At 48.1% G+C, this 18,089-nt stretch overlaps 1 protein-coding gene across 2 annotated transcripts in view; it reads left to right on the top strand.

Moving 5' to 3' along the window:
• LOC144101995 (cytochrome P450 3A24-like) overlaps positions 1-17,845 on the top strand; it is a 56,605-nt gene extending 38,760 nt beyond the window's left edge. Inside the window, exons 1-3 of one of the 2 annotated variants that reach the window (XM_077635242.1) lie at positions 7,835-7,906; positions 8,712-8,920; positions 16,197-17,840. In XM_077635242.1, the coding sequence (XP_077491368.1) occupies positions 7,864-7,906; positions 8,712-8,920; positions 16,197-17,411 (1,467 nt within the window). In that variant the 5' untranslated portion in view covers positions 7,835-7,863 and the 3' untranslated portion in view covers positions 17,412-17,840. Of the gene's footprint in view, positions 1-7,834; positions 7,907-8,711; positions 8,921-16,196 lie in introns of those variants that run through there. The other variant, XM_077635241.1, reaches the window with a different exon arrangement.
• The last annotated feature ends 244 nt before the right edge of the window (positions 17,846-18,089 follow it).

Genomic DNA, 18,089 nt, shown 5'->3' with positions numbered 1-18,089 from the left:
CGTCGCCGAGGCTGAGTCAGCGTGGTGTGGCACGGGCTCGATGAATGGCTGGTTGTCTGCAGCGGCCGGGCTGGGAGTTCCTCGTGGCTGTGCTGCCCTCGTTCTCGGCTGGTCGTTGGATGAGCTGCCAGGCGTGGAGGCGCGTTGGCGAAGGTCGAACGTTAGCGACGGCTAGACCCCGGGCTCAGGTCAATGCGCAGCCCCAGTCTTCTGCCTCGCTCCGTCTCCGGCCCTCTCGTCCACTCGCCCCGATCGCTCTCCCCCCTTCCTCCCGTCGGCTTCCGCTTTTAAAGCCTTTGCTTCTTTCTTCAGCCGTGGCCGCGCCTTTGTCCACTCCCCCGTGGCTCTCGAGGGGTGCATAATGACGGGGACACTCAAGCGTCGTTCGACAGGGCCGTCGACGGTTACCATATATGGTCATGTTTCTCCGCCACAACCAAATATGGTCATGTCTCTCCGCTGCGACCCGACGCCAGGAAGGCGCGGCCAACCGTCTCCAGGAAAGTCACTGACCGGCTCGCCGTGGCACCGGTGCATGTGCACGAATCGTCACATCCGCTCCTTCTTAAAAGGAATGTTCATTGAACATTAGGAATTCGTCATACACACACACGCGCACACACACACGCCGCGCTGTTCGGGCCAGTATCCCGCACAAGTCGCTCCTTTCTTCCCCACGAGCACCGAGCCAGAGCGGAGTTTCAGAACAATTCTTCACCGTAGATACCACTCGAGTGCACAATATAAGACCATAATTAACAGTATGTACAACATCTCAAACAAGAGAACGAACAAAAAATGAAACTAAACGAAGCGCACTTGTAATGTACAAAACAAGGAAATGTAGTCTTAGCGAGGTACCTCCCTGTCCACTACTCGGTTACGGAGGTAGTACCTAGCGGCTGGAATACGTCTGCCAGATTGGAATGCCTCCTCCTCGAGAAGGGCGCCTCCGAGCTGCGACTGCATGAAGTGTTCCAGTTCATCACATGGACTGAAATTTTTGTGCCGGCCGCTCTGACCGCTTTTCTGCAATGCAGGGTTATTTACAATGGCGGGCTCCGTGCGAAGGTTATCCTCCCCCTCCTGTTCCCTTGAGGCAGCCGTTTCAGAAAGAGGCGAGCATGTTGGTGCTTGCTTTAACCGGTTAGCATGGACCACAGCGGTTGAGGCCCCTGCGATCTCCCGAATCCGAAAATTAACCGGCGATAGCTGCTCTACTATGCGGTAAGGTCCTTTCCATTTGGGCGTTAACTTACGGGAAAGCCCTGCCTTGACCTGCACACACTCAAGGTATACGCGGTCTCCCACCCTGAAAGGAACCGCCCTAGCCCTAGTGTCGAACCGCCTTTTTCTTTTGTCGGCTGCTTCCCGTAATGCTTCGGCTGTTACGTCATGGGCCACTTGCAATCGAGACGTCAGTTCGGCTCGATAATCATCTAGTGACCCGTATGGCACCCGTCTCTGTCCATGAACCACCGCATTCGGTGTGTCTGGGTCGCGACCGTACAAGAGGTAGAAAGGGGAGTCACCGGAGCTCTCGTGCACCGCCGTGTTGTAAGAAAAAACAGCAAACGGTATCCAGAGGTCCCAATCCTGTTGGTCTCGCGAAACATAATGGGATAACAGTTTGCTTGCTGTTTGATTAAGCCTCTCCACAGCACCGTTACAAGCCGGGTGGTAAGGGGTGGTCTGTCTTTTGTCAATTCCCAGGAGGTTATACACATCTTTCATCAACCTCGACACAAAGTTTGACCCTTGATCCGTTAACAACTGCCGCGGAACGCCGTGCCGCAGAACCACTGTTTCTACAAAGGCACGTGCCACAGTTTCTGCTTTTTGGTCGGGCAGTGCTGTTATCTCAGCATACTTCGTTAGGTGGTCAACGCACACCAGTACATATTTGTTTCCTGTTGTCGTAGTCGGAAGTGGGCCTAGGATATCCATGCCAACCCTCTCAAAAGGCGTCGAGACTTCCTCGAATTCCTGAAGGGGGGCCGGCCTGCGGTTTTTCGGAGTTTTTCTTTCCAGGCAAGAACGGCAGTTAGCGCAGTACTCTTTAACATCTGAACGCATGCCCTGCCAATAGTAGTAGCGCTCCAACCTCCTTTGCGTCTTCATTACTCCAAAATGGCCCGCGTATGGGGCATCGTGAAAAACCCTCAAGACGTGCGGCACCATTGACTTTGGTACCACCACTCTTTCCCACACCTGGCTAGCCTTCCTTCCTGACCGCGTAGGCCGGGTGCGCTTTCGTAGGGTTCCTTCGTTGTCAACAAAGTAACAATTGTCGGGATCCCGGGCGATCCCCCCAGAAATGGCATGAAATGTTTTCTCTAGCCCTTTGTCCTTTCGCTGCTCGGTGCGGAGATCGTTTGTATCTATGGCCGGACAAAACTCATTCACGGTGCGTACCAGGTTAGCTCGACTTAATGCGTCCGCGTTAGTGTGCACCTTGCCTGGCTTGTGTTCTATCTCGAAATCGTATTCCTGAAGTTGCAGATTCCAGCGCGCGAGGCGCGAGCTCGGATCCTTCACGTTTAGAAGCCACTTAAGGGGTTGGCAGTCGGTCACTAGCCTGAATCTGTGGCCATAGAGGTAGCACCGAAAGTGCCGCACGGCCCAAACCACTGCAAGACACTCCCGCTCAGTGGCACTGTACCGCTGCTCGACTGGACTGAATTGCCGGCTCGCGAACGCGATAGGGTGCTCCTTGCCGTCAAAATTCTGAGACAGCACTGCACCCGCTGCAAACTTCGAGGCGTCAGTCGCTACAATGAAAGGCTGGCTGAAGTTTGGATATCGTAGCAAGGGAGCGGTTATTAATTTTTCCTTTAGTTCTTCGAACGCCACCTCTGCCTCCTCCGACCATACGAACTCTATGTTTTTTGCTGTTAGTGCAGTCAGTGGCTTTGCGATTCGGGCGAAATCTCGCACATGCCTTCGGTAGTATCCGACTAAGCCAAGAAACTCGCGAACGCCTCGAACTCCAGTTGGTCTAGGGAAGTCGCGGACGCTACTTAACTTTCCCGCTTCAGGTTCTACGCCGTCTGCGGAAACAATATGTCCAAGGTATTTGACCTGCCGCGGTAGAAGTTGGCACTTTGAAGGTTTCAATTTTAAGCCAGCAGCTCGCAATCTGACCAGCACTTCCTCAATGGCCTCCAAGTGTTCGGCAAAGGTGCTGCTGTAAATTATTATATCGTCCATGTAGACGAAGCACCTCTTTCCCAGCAAACCGGCCAAGATTACGTCCGCAGTTCTCTGCCAGACTGCAGGGCTGTTAACAAGTCCCATCGGCATGCGTCTCCACTGAAAGTGGCCAGACGGGGTGTTAAATGCGGTTTTGTCGACATCGTTTGGATCCATTTCGATCTGCCAGAACCCCGATGCGAGGTCGACAACTGTAAAATACTTGGCTGACCCAAGCTGCGCGAGGGTTTCCTGCACCTGTGGCAGCGGGTAGGGATCTATCCTTGTAATGGAATTCAATCGCCGGTAGTCTATTACCAGTCGAAATGAACCATCGGGTTTCTCAACTAGAAGTGCCGGTGCCCCCCACGGCGACTTGGAATGCTCAACAATGCCTTTGTCGATCAGCTCTTGGACCTGCCTATCCATTTCCTCTTTTTGTGAGTAGGGAATTCTATAGGCCCGTTGGTACACTGGTGGCGAGTCGCCAGTCGTAATGCGGTGTTTGATCACTCCGCACTTTCCCAGGTCTAGCTTCGATGCAGCGAACACATCCGAGTAGCGCTGTAGGAGACCCTCAACTCTTCCTCGCTCTTTGCAGTCGATGTGAGAGAGGTCAAACTGCAGGTTCCCTTCTTTTCCTTTCCTTTCATTGACGAGGCCCGTAGTGCAAATCGGGGTACCCTGCTCATCTACCTCAGCCGTGGAGAATGTAGCTATAATTTTGTTTTTCGGCAGGTGAAGCTCTTGTTGCGAGTAGTTACATAAGCGGACGGGAACCCTTTTCTTTGAGTCAACCGTGACCAAACAGCCCGCCACACTCAGTCCTATTGCGAGCCCCTCTATAGGTTCAACGACTCCTATGTGTCCCTCATCAATCTGAGCTGACATCGCTCCCACACAGATTATCTCTGACCGAGGCGGCACCACTGTTTCTCTCGTTGTCCTAACACTAACGCCCGCGTGTGTTAGCGAGCCCTGTTTCGCGCTCTGTTCCCCATAGTCCACTCGTGCAACGTACTCGGCCTCTCGATTTGCTAATGGGACCAAAGCCCCGCGACAGGAAAGGCAGTTCTGGCTTAATATGAGATCGATGCCATGCTGCCGTAACAGGTCCTGACCTACGAGGCCCGATATACCATCCGGCAACGACACAGCATCGGAACAAATGTAGCTGGGATGGTCAAAACTTTCGTTCCCGATTGTGAAGCGCAAAAGGTACAGTCCTCCCGTGCCGAGGTTAGCTCCTGTGATGCCCACGAATCTTACTTTCGGAGATTCTCGGGCCTCATGCACCTGCCTGTCTCCCTTCCTTGTCAGCAGATCAAAAAACTTTTGCTTAAGGAGCGTTATCCGGGAGCCAGTGTCAACCAACAGATTGCAAGTGACCCCGTTTACCACGAATTTGGCAATCGGGCAGGATTCTCCAAAAACGCTTACAATAGCACAGCTATTACTGCTCTCCCCCCCCCCCCCCCCCAACCGGCTCGGCTGCGGGGGACTCTACGCGTTTTTTGGCACAATACATCTTTGTTCCATCCCCGTGTTGGTCGGCGCGCGCTGCTGCCCATTTGGCGTACCAGATTCACGGTTTAGCTCGGGACAGTATCTGGCAACGTGTCCGTACCTTCTCCAAGCATAACAGCGAACCTGCCTCCTTTCACGGTTCCGGAAATTGCCCCTGTTATTTAACTGTAGGCCTTCCGCGAGGAGCGCCTCCAGCCGGTCTAGCCTATCGGTCAACTGAGTAACATTCGCGTCGGCGCTTGCACTTTTTGGCTCTGTTACAAGCCGCACCTTCTCCTCACTGGAGACAAGCAACTCATTACGCTCCTCGTCTACAGCTGCCTCTACCGCTCCTTCAAAAGTAGACGGCGCCTTAGACAGAACAAGCCTGCGCACCGGATCCCTCAAGCCAGTGATGAACTGGGACGTCATCTGCTCCAGAAGCAGCTCTCTGGCGTGCTTTTGCTTCGAACTATCAGGCCCCGGTTCTCGCGCTAGGGTTTCGTTCCCAAGGAAGCGAAGGCGGGATGCAAACGCGCGTGCTTCTCCCGGCTTCTGCCGAGCGTCGAGGAACCGCCTGAGCTTTACGCTAGAAGGTTCCCTGTCAAAATATTTAAACACTAGCTTTTTAAATTCAGCCAACGTGCCCGCCTTCCTGACTCCCTCATCTCTCCAGGCAAAATCATGTGCTGCCCCTGACATGCGACATTTCGCCATTCCCAGCTGTTGTGCATCCGTTAACCCGCCCATTTTGCACACCTGCTCCAACATGTCAAAAAATTCAACAATAGACGGCCCCTGACCGTCGCCAGTGAATCTCTCCACCATGTTTGCTAATGCAAGTACGCTTGCGCCAAAGGGCTGTGCACTCGAGTGGGCTTCTTCCATATTAGACCAAATATAGTCAGTGCCTCAAGCTCCTCTCGCCGGGGGTGCAGTCCAGCTTTTGCCCAATGATTTAAGTGTGGACCCCACTTCTGACATCAATGTGATGAAGCAGTTTCTTAAAATGGCCCTGGGTCCACACTGGGCATGAAGAGATTGATGCACAGACTCCAAAATGATTTTGAAGTGATTTAATTAAAGCATCTGGCTCGATGCCGCTTACGGGACAGAAGCTGGGCTCGTCGTCGCCGAGGCTGAGTCAGCGTGGTGTGGCACGGGCTCGATGAATGGCTGGTTGTCTGCAGCGGCCGGGCTGGGAGTTCCTCGTGGCTGTGCTGCCCTCGTTCTCGGCTGGTCGTTGGATGAGCTGCCAGGCGTGGAGGCGCGTTGGCGAAGGTCGAACGTTAGCGACGGCTAGACCCCGGGCTCAGGTCAATGCGCAGCCCCAGTCTTCTGCCTCGCTCCGTCTCCGGCCCTCTCGTCCACTCGCCCCGATCGCTCTCCCCCTTCCTCCCGTCAGCTTCCGCTCTTAAAGCCTTTGCTTCTTTCTTCAGCCGTGGCCGCGCCTTTGTCCACTCCCCCGTGGCTCTCGAGGGGTGCATAATGACGGGGACACTCAAGCGTCGTTCGACAGAGCCGTCTATGGTTACCATATATGGTCATGTTTCTCCGCCACAACCAAATATGGTCATGTCTCTCCGCTGCGACCCGACGCCAGGAAGGCGCGGCCAACCGTCTCCAGGAAAGTCACTGACCGGCTCGCCGTGGCACCGGTGCATGTGCACGAATCGTCACAACATCTCGCCAGTGGCATCTTTTTCAAGCTTCGCCCATCCACTCTTCCTCATCCCTCATCTCATCCCACCCCTATCTTCCCAGTTCAACCACCTTGCCGAGCGGGGTGCAATTGAAGAACCCCTGCCTTAATGCTCCCACCATTCACATTTACCCCCCAGACGATACTTTCCCAAACTCGAATGTTTTGCAGCCTTTTTTTTCTTTTTTGTGCGTGTCTGGGTGTTTTCATGCACAGTGCATGTGTCTAGTTAAGCTAAGGGCCCGGCTGATTCTGCCTTGACTCTGGATGCCGAAGAGGTTCCAAATGGCGGAAGTCTCCTGCCCTGTCTGCATTTTATTCTGTTTATATGCTTACTCTTCATGGCCGGGGCACGCGAGTGCACGCATCTCTAATTTTTATCTGTTGGACGATTCTGCCACCGTCTCTTCCTGTGCAACTTCCTCGCCCTCGCTCTGTTGTCGCCTTGAAGGGTGGCTATTATCCGCTCCCGCTTCTCGTTTTTCTTTTTTTTTTCCCGGGCAGGCTCCCCGCTGCTCCTGAGTGGGTGGCGGTTGGACAGCGCGTTTTTTTCCCCTGTTTTTTCTACCTTTCTCTATTTTCTAGTATTTTTTATTTTGTGCCCATCTTCTTTCCAGCATCCGTTTGCTTGTTTTGTTCATGCGTCGTACATGTGTGCCAAGATTAGCTTTGGTGACGGAATTCTTGCCTTTGTTTTGGATGTGCATACCGAGGACAGAGGATGGGGACCTCCGGGATTCGGATGCCGTATGCATCGATGTTTATGGGTGGAGGATCCTCAGTTTTGGGAAGATGTGCGATTATTAAGAGTTCTGATTTCCGAGGAGAACTGCTGAGGTATACTTGGTGGGCGTGATGCGCCACCTTGTCTACTGCATCCTGCAGTGCTTTGCTTTATTTCAGCATCAGTGCCTGACATGCTCCAGAGGGTTACATCGTCGGCGCAGAGGCAGTGGGAGAGATCCGGAATGGTAGAGGAGGTCCATGCCATTAGAATGCAATAGCGCCCTAGTTGTACCTCCATATTTATTGTCAGTGAATTCGCTTTTTCTCCCTTAGGAACTGTAGCACTGAAAAAAAAATAATGTCAAGCAATCAAATTTCACTACTCTGTGTATGAAGGTAGTCTTTCTTCATCAAAACACCAATGCGGCCTCTTCGCCCGTTAAACGAGCTCGAGTTCTTGATACACGAAAAAAAAGCCCGAAATACAACAAGCGGGCAATCCTTAATTTTTGTTTATTAGGCGTAATCCTAATCCGCAGAATGGGTAAGCTAGATGCAGAACGTCGAGGGTACCTTTGGAAGGAGCGGGCTGCGTGATAAGCGCCTTTGGCTTACAGGCTGCAGAAAGGGCGTGATTTCGGCAGCGAAAGTTCGCCCACGCTCAGAATGCCGGCACTGCACGATGCGGCTCTCATGCGCGATAAGTCCTTGGAACGAAGACAGCTTGTCTGTCTGGCATGGCCGGTAGCCAACACCGCTCGCTTCGCTACCTACAACCAGGTGATTATCTTTTCGGCTCCGCGGGAATCTGCGTAGCCGTCTAGGAGGTGCTACGCTATTTTCGCTTCCCCTTTGAGGTCGCTAATGACATTCCTCCCCGCCTCATAGCCAGGCTCAACACGCGACTCGACGTATTGAATATTCTTTTAAACGACAATGCGAAAACCTTTTAAACAATGTCAATGAGGATTACGGTGTGGGCTAATTGGTTCATACTTTCTACGTAACAGATTAACACAGCTCAAAGGAACGAGGTCAAGAAGAGAAGAAACATGTAACACATGACAGCCGCCGACTATCAGCTCCTTATTCCGTCATAAAAAAACAGCGCAATTTCTTTTCTTCTTGTCCTCGTTCCGTTCCGCTGTGTTAATCTGTTTCGTTAAAAGTAAACCATGTTACCAAGGGGAATTTTAAGCTCAGCCCAGCAGGAGAAATGGTGCGAAATATCGCATACTGAGTTCTGAAGAATCGATCAATGTATCTGAATGGCTTGCGTGGCGTAGAAACGGACATGACGAGTTCGCGCTTCTACCTTCAGAGAATATAGATGCATAAGGTAGTACTTCTTACTGACGCTTGTTTTTACCCTAGCATAACCAGTTTCGTTGGTAAGGAAGGTGCTTATCAGCGTGCTTTATACACCACAACGCAGTGTACGTGCTGTCTTATTTTCGGCGTCTTGAGGCCTCTATTTAGAGAAAGGAAACTTATCGGGAATACCGTCGAATACAGTGTCTGCAAAATATTATAAAAAGAGTAAAATGTTTTTAGTAAAATATTGATATTTATTTCTTCGCCGCAGGAGAAAGGTGGCGGAATGTCCGGGCTGTATTCAACGCATGTTTCACCGCCAGCAAAGTGAAAGATCTCTCCGGGATTGTAGATTCAAGCCTAGACCGATTTGTCCAAAAACTGGACAACGTCTGCCGAGCTGGACAATGTCTAGACGCATTTGAAGCCTCCCATGCAATGGCGCTGGACATGCTGACCAGGACGGTTCTTTCATGGGAGGTATGTTTTGGCAGTTTTCTAAGTTCGCAGCAGATAGTTAACAAGGAACCTCAGTGGGTAATGCATCAAAGGATAATGAATACAACTAGAGTGGGGTGCCGCTAAAAAATCAAAAATGAATTGGCGCCATTTAATATATTGGATATCATATACCATTCTTTGCATTAAAAAAAACCAGCATATTAACAACTGTTTTAAACTTATTAAAAAACACCTTGCAAGTTTGCGAGCAAGACAAAGAGTACGATTGAGACTGCTTACTGAAAAAACCTACGTGAGGCAAGCTAACTTATATTACATGTCAACACCGAGTACATTGCTCGAAGAAGCCGCTTGGCGTGATGCTGTCAGCAAGTTTCTGTCGCAAAAGCAGGCAAAGGCTTGAGCATATATTACAGCAGTCTTCAGAACACCTTTAGGCCGGTGCAAGTCACCTGTAAAGCCACCTCAACAAACCGGCTATAAGTCACCAGGATTGTAAAATTACCTTTAGGCCGGTGCAAGTTGCCTGCAGTGTCACGTCTACAATTCGCTCATAATTGACATGAATGGTAAAGTTTGATTATTTAGTGTCCTTCCAAACGATAACGAAACGCTTGAGGTAGTGAGGCGGTGTAAAGAAATGTAGTAGGGGTGAGTATGATCGCCTAAAATAAATTACCGAACAAAGCTGAACAGTACTGCTCATCACAACAGAAAACAAACGTGTAAAGCAGGATGAAATAAAAACACAAAAAGCACTCGATGAAACGCTTAAGTATTTATTATAGGGACCAAGGAAAATATAGCGCAAATAAAGACAAGGACGCGCACAACACAATGTGTATGCTGGCTCATGATTCAGGGAAAAACGCCAAGCATTTGCCCATCTTATCATAAGATATTGTCCACGTACCAAAATCTTCACACATACTTGGACTCATTGTGAGCACCGTGTCCCAAGTGAAAGTTGTCGCGAGAAGAAACAGGAATTTGAAATACATGTGCAGTGTTTCTTATCGTTCCGTGAAGAAAATTCAAGCTTGTCCCTGCCGAAAAGTGTTTTTCAAACCATAGACTCGGAGTGTTTGTCATACACGTGTCATACAATTATCATACAAAATTATCATAGAAATGTCAATCATTTCTGTAATATTGTACATTTTTCATACAGATGTCATAAAATATCATTCAAATCGTGTTTGTATGACGAACCTGCACGAGGTTGTTGCATATTACGACTTTTTTTCAGCAGGAATAGAGCTAAAAGACATTGAAAATTTATGCTGATTTAGCAGAATTCGTTATTTATTAGAATACTTGTGAGGCTAAAGGTTTGGCCCGAGCACGAGTGCATGAGGAAAACCAAAGGGAGGAAAGTGAACAAAAAAATTATCCGCCAACACTGCCCCAGTGTTCGACTTAAGAGCTTCAAGCTTTTACATCGGTGTGCTCAGCAGACGTGCAGAAGACCAAATCCAGACATCCGTGGATGTTTACTTTTCGTGTCCCACTTCGATGGCTGCTACAATGGCACATATATAACGGATAGAAAGTATAGGTATCAATTGGAGTGCTGCACGCCCACTGTTGCCATATAATATGATGTGTTCATATGGTAACTGTTTTAGTAAATTTAAACTTCACTACAAGCAGACGCGTCCTAGGGAAACGTAAGTACTAAGAGCTAACTCTCTTAAATAATTGCCTGGGGTTCAATCCGACTTAACCTAGCAGACAAGCGAAAGCATAGATGGTTTCGGCATTTCTGAGAACAAGCCCGAAGCCGGCGTTATTTATAGCGAAGAATTTACGTCGTCTGATGTGAATCTCAGCTCTAAGGGTCGAGGTGAAAGATCAAGTAGTCAATGTACATCGTATGACGGCACAACACGTGATGGAAACCCCAGCACTGAAAGTCAAGGCCAAAGCTGAGAGGTGAAGGTCAAGGGTGAAGTAACCATTGGTCAACGGTCTCGTGGTTGCTGCTCATTAGATATAACCATACCGTACACGCATATCATGGCTGTGCGCAGCAAGACACGTAGTCGTACCTTGTTAGTCCTGAGGGCCTATAATAAGCTCTACTTTGGTCTGGCTTCAAGGCCAAACGCGGCAAAGCTGAGTTGTACCTTCAGTATTACAGCACTTGCTCTAAAAAAAGGCCGCCACCGTCTGAAAGACGTTTAAGTAACGAGTGTTTGCTGTTAGGTTTGCTAGACGGAGAAAACGAAGAAGAACGCGCCCGTTATCAAGTTACACCCCCTTAAGATACGTCCCGGACGGAACTTGCTTCGTTTGGGGGGTCAAAGTGCGCCTAGAATTCGGCTTGCTGCGCGATACGGTAACACTTCAATATTAGTAATTGCATGTATACGAAATTCGGTACACAACTGTCCCCGCAAGGGTGCCTCTTAATTGTTGTCGGAGTGTATATAGGGGAACGAATGTATACACATATAGCGGTTCCGTAACGGAACAGTTCTCCTCCTATTGTAGGGTATTTTTCGGGGGTTAGGGGGAAAGGGATGGAAGGGCACAACCAAAAATAATGGCCGCCATCTTGGATTGAAGGAACCGAAACTATGCCGCCATTTCATCCCCTGACGTCATTCCCACAGAGAGCCGCTCCTATCCATCATATTGCACCGAGACGTCATCATTTACACACGGCAGGCGGTTGTTTCTTCAATGCTATTACAGATGGCGCTACAAGTCTCCATCCGAGCTATTCTGTTTTCTAGCTGCTGCTCTGTGCGCTGTGGTCTCATGGTGGCAGCAGGGTCACGAAATCTCGAGACGTGATCAGGCCCCGCCGCGGTGGCTCAGTGGTTAGGGCGCTCGACTACTGATCCGGAGTTCCCGGGTTCGAACCCGACCACGGCGGCTGCGTTTTTATGGAGGAAAAACGCTAAGGCGCCCGTGTGCTGTGCGATGTCAGTGCACGTTAAAGATCCCCAGGTGGTCGAAATTATTCCGGAGCCCTCCACTACGGCACCTCTTCTTCCTTTCTTCTTCCACTCCCTCCTTTATCCCTTCCCTTACGGCGCGGTTCAGGTGTCCAACGATATATGAGACAGATACTGCGCCATTTCCTTTCCCCCAGAACCAATTATTATTATTATTATTAACGTGATCAGTAAGAGCTCACGCTCTTAAAAAAATCAATTTGCTAATGCCCGAAGGATAATATATTAAATGCAGTAAGTAGGAAAGCTTTGTGTGCCACTGTTATTGACACATTTTGCAGAAATCAAATTAGATCTACGCGCCACCACACCACACGGAACTCCAAAAACCACATCGGCGCGCCTGTTTTTTTGCTGACCAAATAACTGACACTGTTTGCCACTGACTTAGGCAAGCACGAAAAAGCACTAAATTCAATTCAATTCAATTTTATTAAACATCTTGAGGATGTTCGGTGCGTCGACAAAAAGTCGAATAAAAGGCTTGACAGGGGTCGAAACACCCTACATTGATTTGACCGCAGCGTCATAATGGCATACAGCGTGTGGCATCTATTGATAATAAGATCACTACGTGAATATGGAAACAGAATCATACGGCATGTAAGCACACAAGAAAAAAATAAAAATAAGTACAAATCGCAGTTGCACGAAGTGCCGACAGTACCTTAGTGTACGACAATTTAGATGCCTTATTTAATGAGCACGGAAACATGTACGAAAGCATTTCGACGTTTCGGCACGAATCATGTGAAGGATATTTTAGGGCCACTAAGAAATCTTTACACGCTGAGAAAGGGGAATGCAGCACACATCAAAAATAGACAAGGTGAATGTGCAAAAAGAAAAATTGAAAATGGTTGGATTTTACGGCCTCAATAGACACGTGGGCTATAAGGGACGACGCAATGGAGAGTTCTGGGCGAGTTGAGAGCACTTAGGTTTTTTTTTTAACGCGGGCTGGCATCGCAGACTGCACGGCCGTTTTTCATCTCAGCCCCTATAAATGCGGGTGCCATGGGCGGAATCTAACCCCTCACCTTTAAGTCAGCAGCCGAGTGCCAAAATCACTGAACCAGAACGGAGTGTGGGAATGTAGGGAAATAATTCGGAGCTGACCACTTGCTGACACCTCATGATGCGTTTTTCTTGTGATCACGTTTCTTTAGGGAATCTTCGTCTTTCGTTCCATTTCTGCCGCAAAGAAAAATATTTAATCTCGGTCTTATTCATTTTATTCCACTGATGCAATAAGAGGTAACATACCAAAATCTTCACCTCTTCTTGTAAAGTTCATTATGATGACACCCAAGGGAAGGACAGGAACCACTTATTGGAATTCGTCTTATTCATCCTCGGCGATTGACACGCATTTGACCAGCTAGTTAAAAATAGCTAGTGTCTCGCGTACCCTACATAACAGAGCACGCAAGAGTTGGATATGAAACATGAAACTCATTCTGGAACAGCTAGCACATTTTTTGTTGTGTAGTATTTTGTGTAGAGAAACGTCATACTGGGCCAGTGCGTGGTTGTTCATGGTTGTTTAAAAACAGCGCTCCTAGAGACTAAAGATGAGACAAGGAACATGAGAGGAGGCGCACTGTGCGAACTTGTAGTGGTAAACTCTGACTCCATGGTAGCAAAAAGTAGATTTCACTCGTCTGAGGCGATTGTAATTTTTATCTCTTTAACTTATTTAACGTGCAGGCGCCTCATCTCGCTTCTGGGCTTCTAATAATGTTCCGAGGGCGTAAGCTGTACGGCTCTGTAGGTCTGGAAGACGAATGAGAGGAGAAAACGTGAAGGCAAGGGCAGGGTCAGAATTCTTGCTGCTGGAGTAGGCGTCGTCTGCTACGGTGTGCTGGTTGCCGCGAGCAATACTTACCCATCATAGGCTGTCATGTATCGGAGCCCCAAGAAGCTTCGACCAATTGTTTCTCCCCTGAATGTAGTACGGATGACACCTGAAAAGAGCACACGTTTGCGATAAACAACCTAGCGTGCCCAACGCTTACAAAAATGGTCTATAGACCATCTAGATATCTCTTATATATTCTATTGCCTTCCTATAAATATTGATTTTCGTCTATTCATAGAGTATAGACTGTATATACACAAACTTCTACTAAAGGTTTACGGCCATAAAAGTATAGACATTCTATAGACTGTCTATATGATTTTTACTGCCTATAGACTTCTCAAAGATTTTGCTATAGAGACTCTATTGACTTTATAGACAGAAATCTACGAACCGTCTGTATTTGTTAAAAAACATTTTGTAAGGTAAGGAACCAGTTGCAATCGTTGCTTACAAAAAAACTAATGGTAGAGGCCCCTAGTTATCGGCAAATTTAGCTTAAAAAAACACTTGAAAGATGAAACACACAAACACAGCCGGAACATAGCGTCATGCTTGGAAGATTACGCGTTTGCAGCAGTCCGAATCGACACACAGCAGCTCATCGAGCACAAAACAAGCGTTCTCGGAACTCCAGCGTAAAAATTGCTTCGCGCGAATCCAAGCAGCCAAGCACATGATGCTCGCTGCAGTACTGAGATCAGTGCGTGAACCCGTTTCCTACGCATATTTCCTCACTGCTTCGCCTCGGCGCCGCTTCAAGGGCCAGTCGGCGCTCATGCGCTATTATGAAAAAATTCGGAAGAAGGTACATAAGTAATACGTACCTCTATAGCGCTTACAGAAAACTTGTACATGACGCACGATGTCGTCATTCATGGGCGATTTTTGCCTTGTCTGTTATTCTACTGGACTGAAATGTAGGCCCCCTCCCCCCTTCCAATGTTTTAGGAAGTATATAGAAGAATGGACGTTTTAACGTGACTTTTCGAGGACTCGTAAAATAAATGGCGTTGGCACAGCTGTGAAAAAAAAAATACTCTAGTAGATGATGTGTTTGTTCAGTCGAAGGTTGTGAAAAACCATGAGGTAATGGACTTAGGCCGCCGTGATGGCTCTGTGGTTATGGCGCTCGGCTGCTGACCAGAAAGACGCGGGTTCGATCCTGGCCGCGGCGGTCGAATTTCGATGGAGGCGAAATTTCTGGGGCCCTTCACTACGGTGTCCTCATAGCCTGAATGGCTTTGGGACGTTGAACCCCCATAAGCCGTAAAATACTTAGGGTCAAACCTACCCATTTGTAGTTATGGCGTAGTGGTAAGATGAAGACACGATCCTATGGCAACTATCCTTACGTTACAGAGCTGAATGGTATAATCCAACTAGTACAGTTCTGGGCGGTATTTTGTAAAAGCCAAGTTCATTTGCCATTAAATGGGCAAGAACAAGAACAGACAAACACACGATGCCAAAAGGACAGAGAGCTAAACTGAAAAATTTCATTTTCGACCAACGACCGCGCATTTTTATAGTGTTTCATAGAAGAAAGTGACCAAGACAAGACGAAAAATAGAAAAAGTGCTTTCTGGAGCAAATAATTGAAGGAACGACGCCAAAATTAAAGGGTAATAAGCTTAACTTTCCAAAGCCCTAAGGTGGAAGGCGGGTAAACATGAGCTAAACCCCAAAAAAATTTGGCCAGAGAAGTTTGAGGTTTCTGAAGCGCAACAAAACGCTGCAGTAGAAGTTTCACATTACTAAAAAGAAGAGTAAATAAGAAAGAACCCAACGCTTCGTGAAAGGGCAACAAAAAAGGTGAAAAAGTCAAAAACCAAGCATTAAACTGAAAGAAACCGGTCAGTAACTTGGCAAAAAGGCTAGCAACAAGGGGTACATCCTGCGAGAAAGACGCCAGTTCAACAAAGCAACAAACCAAATGACAACCGATATTAAAAGCCAGAAATTAACACCAGTGACAGCCAGGAATGCGAGCTAGAACAGAAAAAGTAGGAATTATGTAGAAAATTAAAAACCGAAAAAAGGCGAAATGACGTGTGAAGCACGAGCAAAATGGCTGAGATAGGCTATAAACAAAAACTCCGAAGGTCGAAAACATACATCGATCATTTTCTATTATAACATATGTGTGTTTCCAGACCACGTGACCTGAACTATTTCGATTGTTTCGCATTGGCCAGTTACTTTCGCCCCATTTCTTCAATTATTTGTGTGTAAATGGGCGCCTTTCTCTTTATTTTCCCGCATCATCGTTGTCATGTTCCCACGATCTGCCGCGTACAACTGCGGTAATTATCATTCGAAACAAAAACTTGCAAGTTGAGAACCTCCAGTCGTTTCCTCAGCGCTCCTTCTTTAGCGTTCCGCGTTGACTTTGAACAATCTTCCGCATAACCTGTACTACTGACCTACAGAGACTTAACCAAGAAACTCTTTTTTTTTTTCGCAGGTCGACTGCCAGGCGAAAAATGATGATCCATTTCTGAACGCACTGAGAACAGCATTCAGGGAAGCAGACAATACCATATTTGAGAGCGCCTTTGCCTATCCCGGACTTAGTGCAATCCTCCAATGCATCTACCAATTTACACCTTTCTGCAAAGCTATGGGAAAGGTAGTGAGTGACACAATGGACATCATAAACCAGCGAAGGAGCGGAAAACAGCCACAGAAAAATGACGTGCTACAGCACGTGATCGACACACAGACAGCAATGCTTGCCGGGTCGGCAGCGAAGCCCACTAACGACCGTTCAATCGAGGACTGGATCTTGATGTGTAATCTTGGCACTCTTCTCATCGCCGGCTATGACACTACTTCCACGTCGCTTGCCTTTTTGTTATACCTCCTCGCAAAACACCCCGAAGAGCAAGATAAGATAGAAGCAGAAATTGCTGCAAAATGTGGAGGCAAAATTCAAATGGAAGAAAACGAAAACCTAGCAATTTCATCCAGCCCACAATGGACCGAACCGCAGGTTGTCTTGAGGGCGGCTCATAAGAAAAACACGCATAAAAGTACCCGCGACTCAGATTTCCGTGCGCCAGATTGTGTTTCTGATGCAGGTGAATCGTGGAAGAAAATAAACACGGGCGCAGATGGGCATCAACCTAACCAAACTGTTGACACAAACGCCGAGGCTGAATTACTTAGTAGCACTCCCCCCGATAGTGTAACGAGCGAACTCGATGAAGACGTCATTATGAGCCTTGAGCGTCTAGATATGGTTGTACGGGAAGGACTGCGTCTCTACCCTGCCATTCCAGTGATGATAATGCGCCAGTGCTCCGAAGACACCACCATCCTCGGCCAGTTCATTCCGGCAGGAATAACACTTGTGTCACCGACCTGGCACATCCACAGGGATCCAGAAATCTGGCCTGAACCAGAGCGCTTCCTGCCAGACAGGTTCTCTGCAGAACGGCGAGAATGCTTGCCATCTACGTACTACCCATTCGGACTTGGACCAAGAATTTGCGTTGCGCACAGGCTGGGTATGATGATCCTGAAGAAGACGCTGTACAATATAGTAAAAAGGTACAAGCTAGTCCTCGATGAAGAGGTGCCTGATCCGCTGCCGGTCGCAGTAAACAACGTCGTGCTAAATCCAGCAGTGCCCATCAAGATTCGTTTGCAGCCAAGAACAGTGGATCCATCTCACTAATGTAACAAACATTTTTGAAATCTCATTTGAAGCCTAGCTCCAGGTAAAGTAGCACCAGCCTTTACCTTACATTTTATTTCCGCCAACACAACCTCACTGATCGACTTAAGAGCGCCAGCTAGGGGAGCTTCAAGAGTTTACATCTGTGTGCTCAGCAAACGTGGATAAGACCAAGTCCAATCATCCGAGGATGTTTCCGGAAACATCTCTTCTAAGACAGCGTCATATACCTCATGTGATTTGCACTACTATTTCGATTTACAGCCACCTTCGATATATCGGGCATATTTCCTGTTATATCAGTTAATAAACTTTATAAACATGTGCACCAAAACAGAACGAATCGTTTGGCACTATCCAGAACCACCTTCGGGAAACCGCTCGGCCATAATGGCCGTCTGAAGGTCCTCGAAATGCACGGCTTTGAAGGAAAGGTCGTCGATGCGAATCCCACACATAATCTCGGATTCGTCTCAATTAGTAACATTATTCTCAGGAACATGGAAAATCACATGACACCACTTCGAAAATTCTGCGTCAAACGGGTGGCATCCTGATTTTATGCTAATCGTGGTCCAGGAGAGGGGGAGGGGGAGGGATCCCACTTTGATGGGCGGTATACTGGCACATATATGACGGATCAACAGGATAGGCATCAGTTGAGATGTTACGCGCCAA

The sequence above is a fragment of the Amblyomma americanum genome, chromosome 8 (assembly GCF_052857255.1).
Source record: "Amblyomma americanum isolate KBUSLIRL-KWMA chromosome 8, ASM5285725v1, whole genome shotgun sequence".
Classification (NCBI taxonomy): domain Eukaryota; kingdom Metazoa; phylum Arthropoda; class Arachnida; order Ixodida; family Ixodidae; genus Amblyomma; species Amblyomma americanum.
The sequence above is the reverse complement of the archived record's forward strand: the minus strand, read 5'-3'. Positions and strand labels throughout refer to the sequence as shown.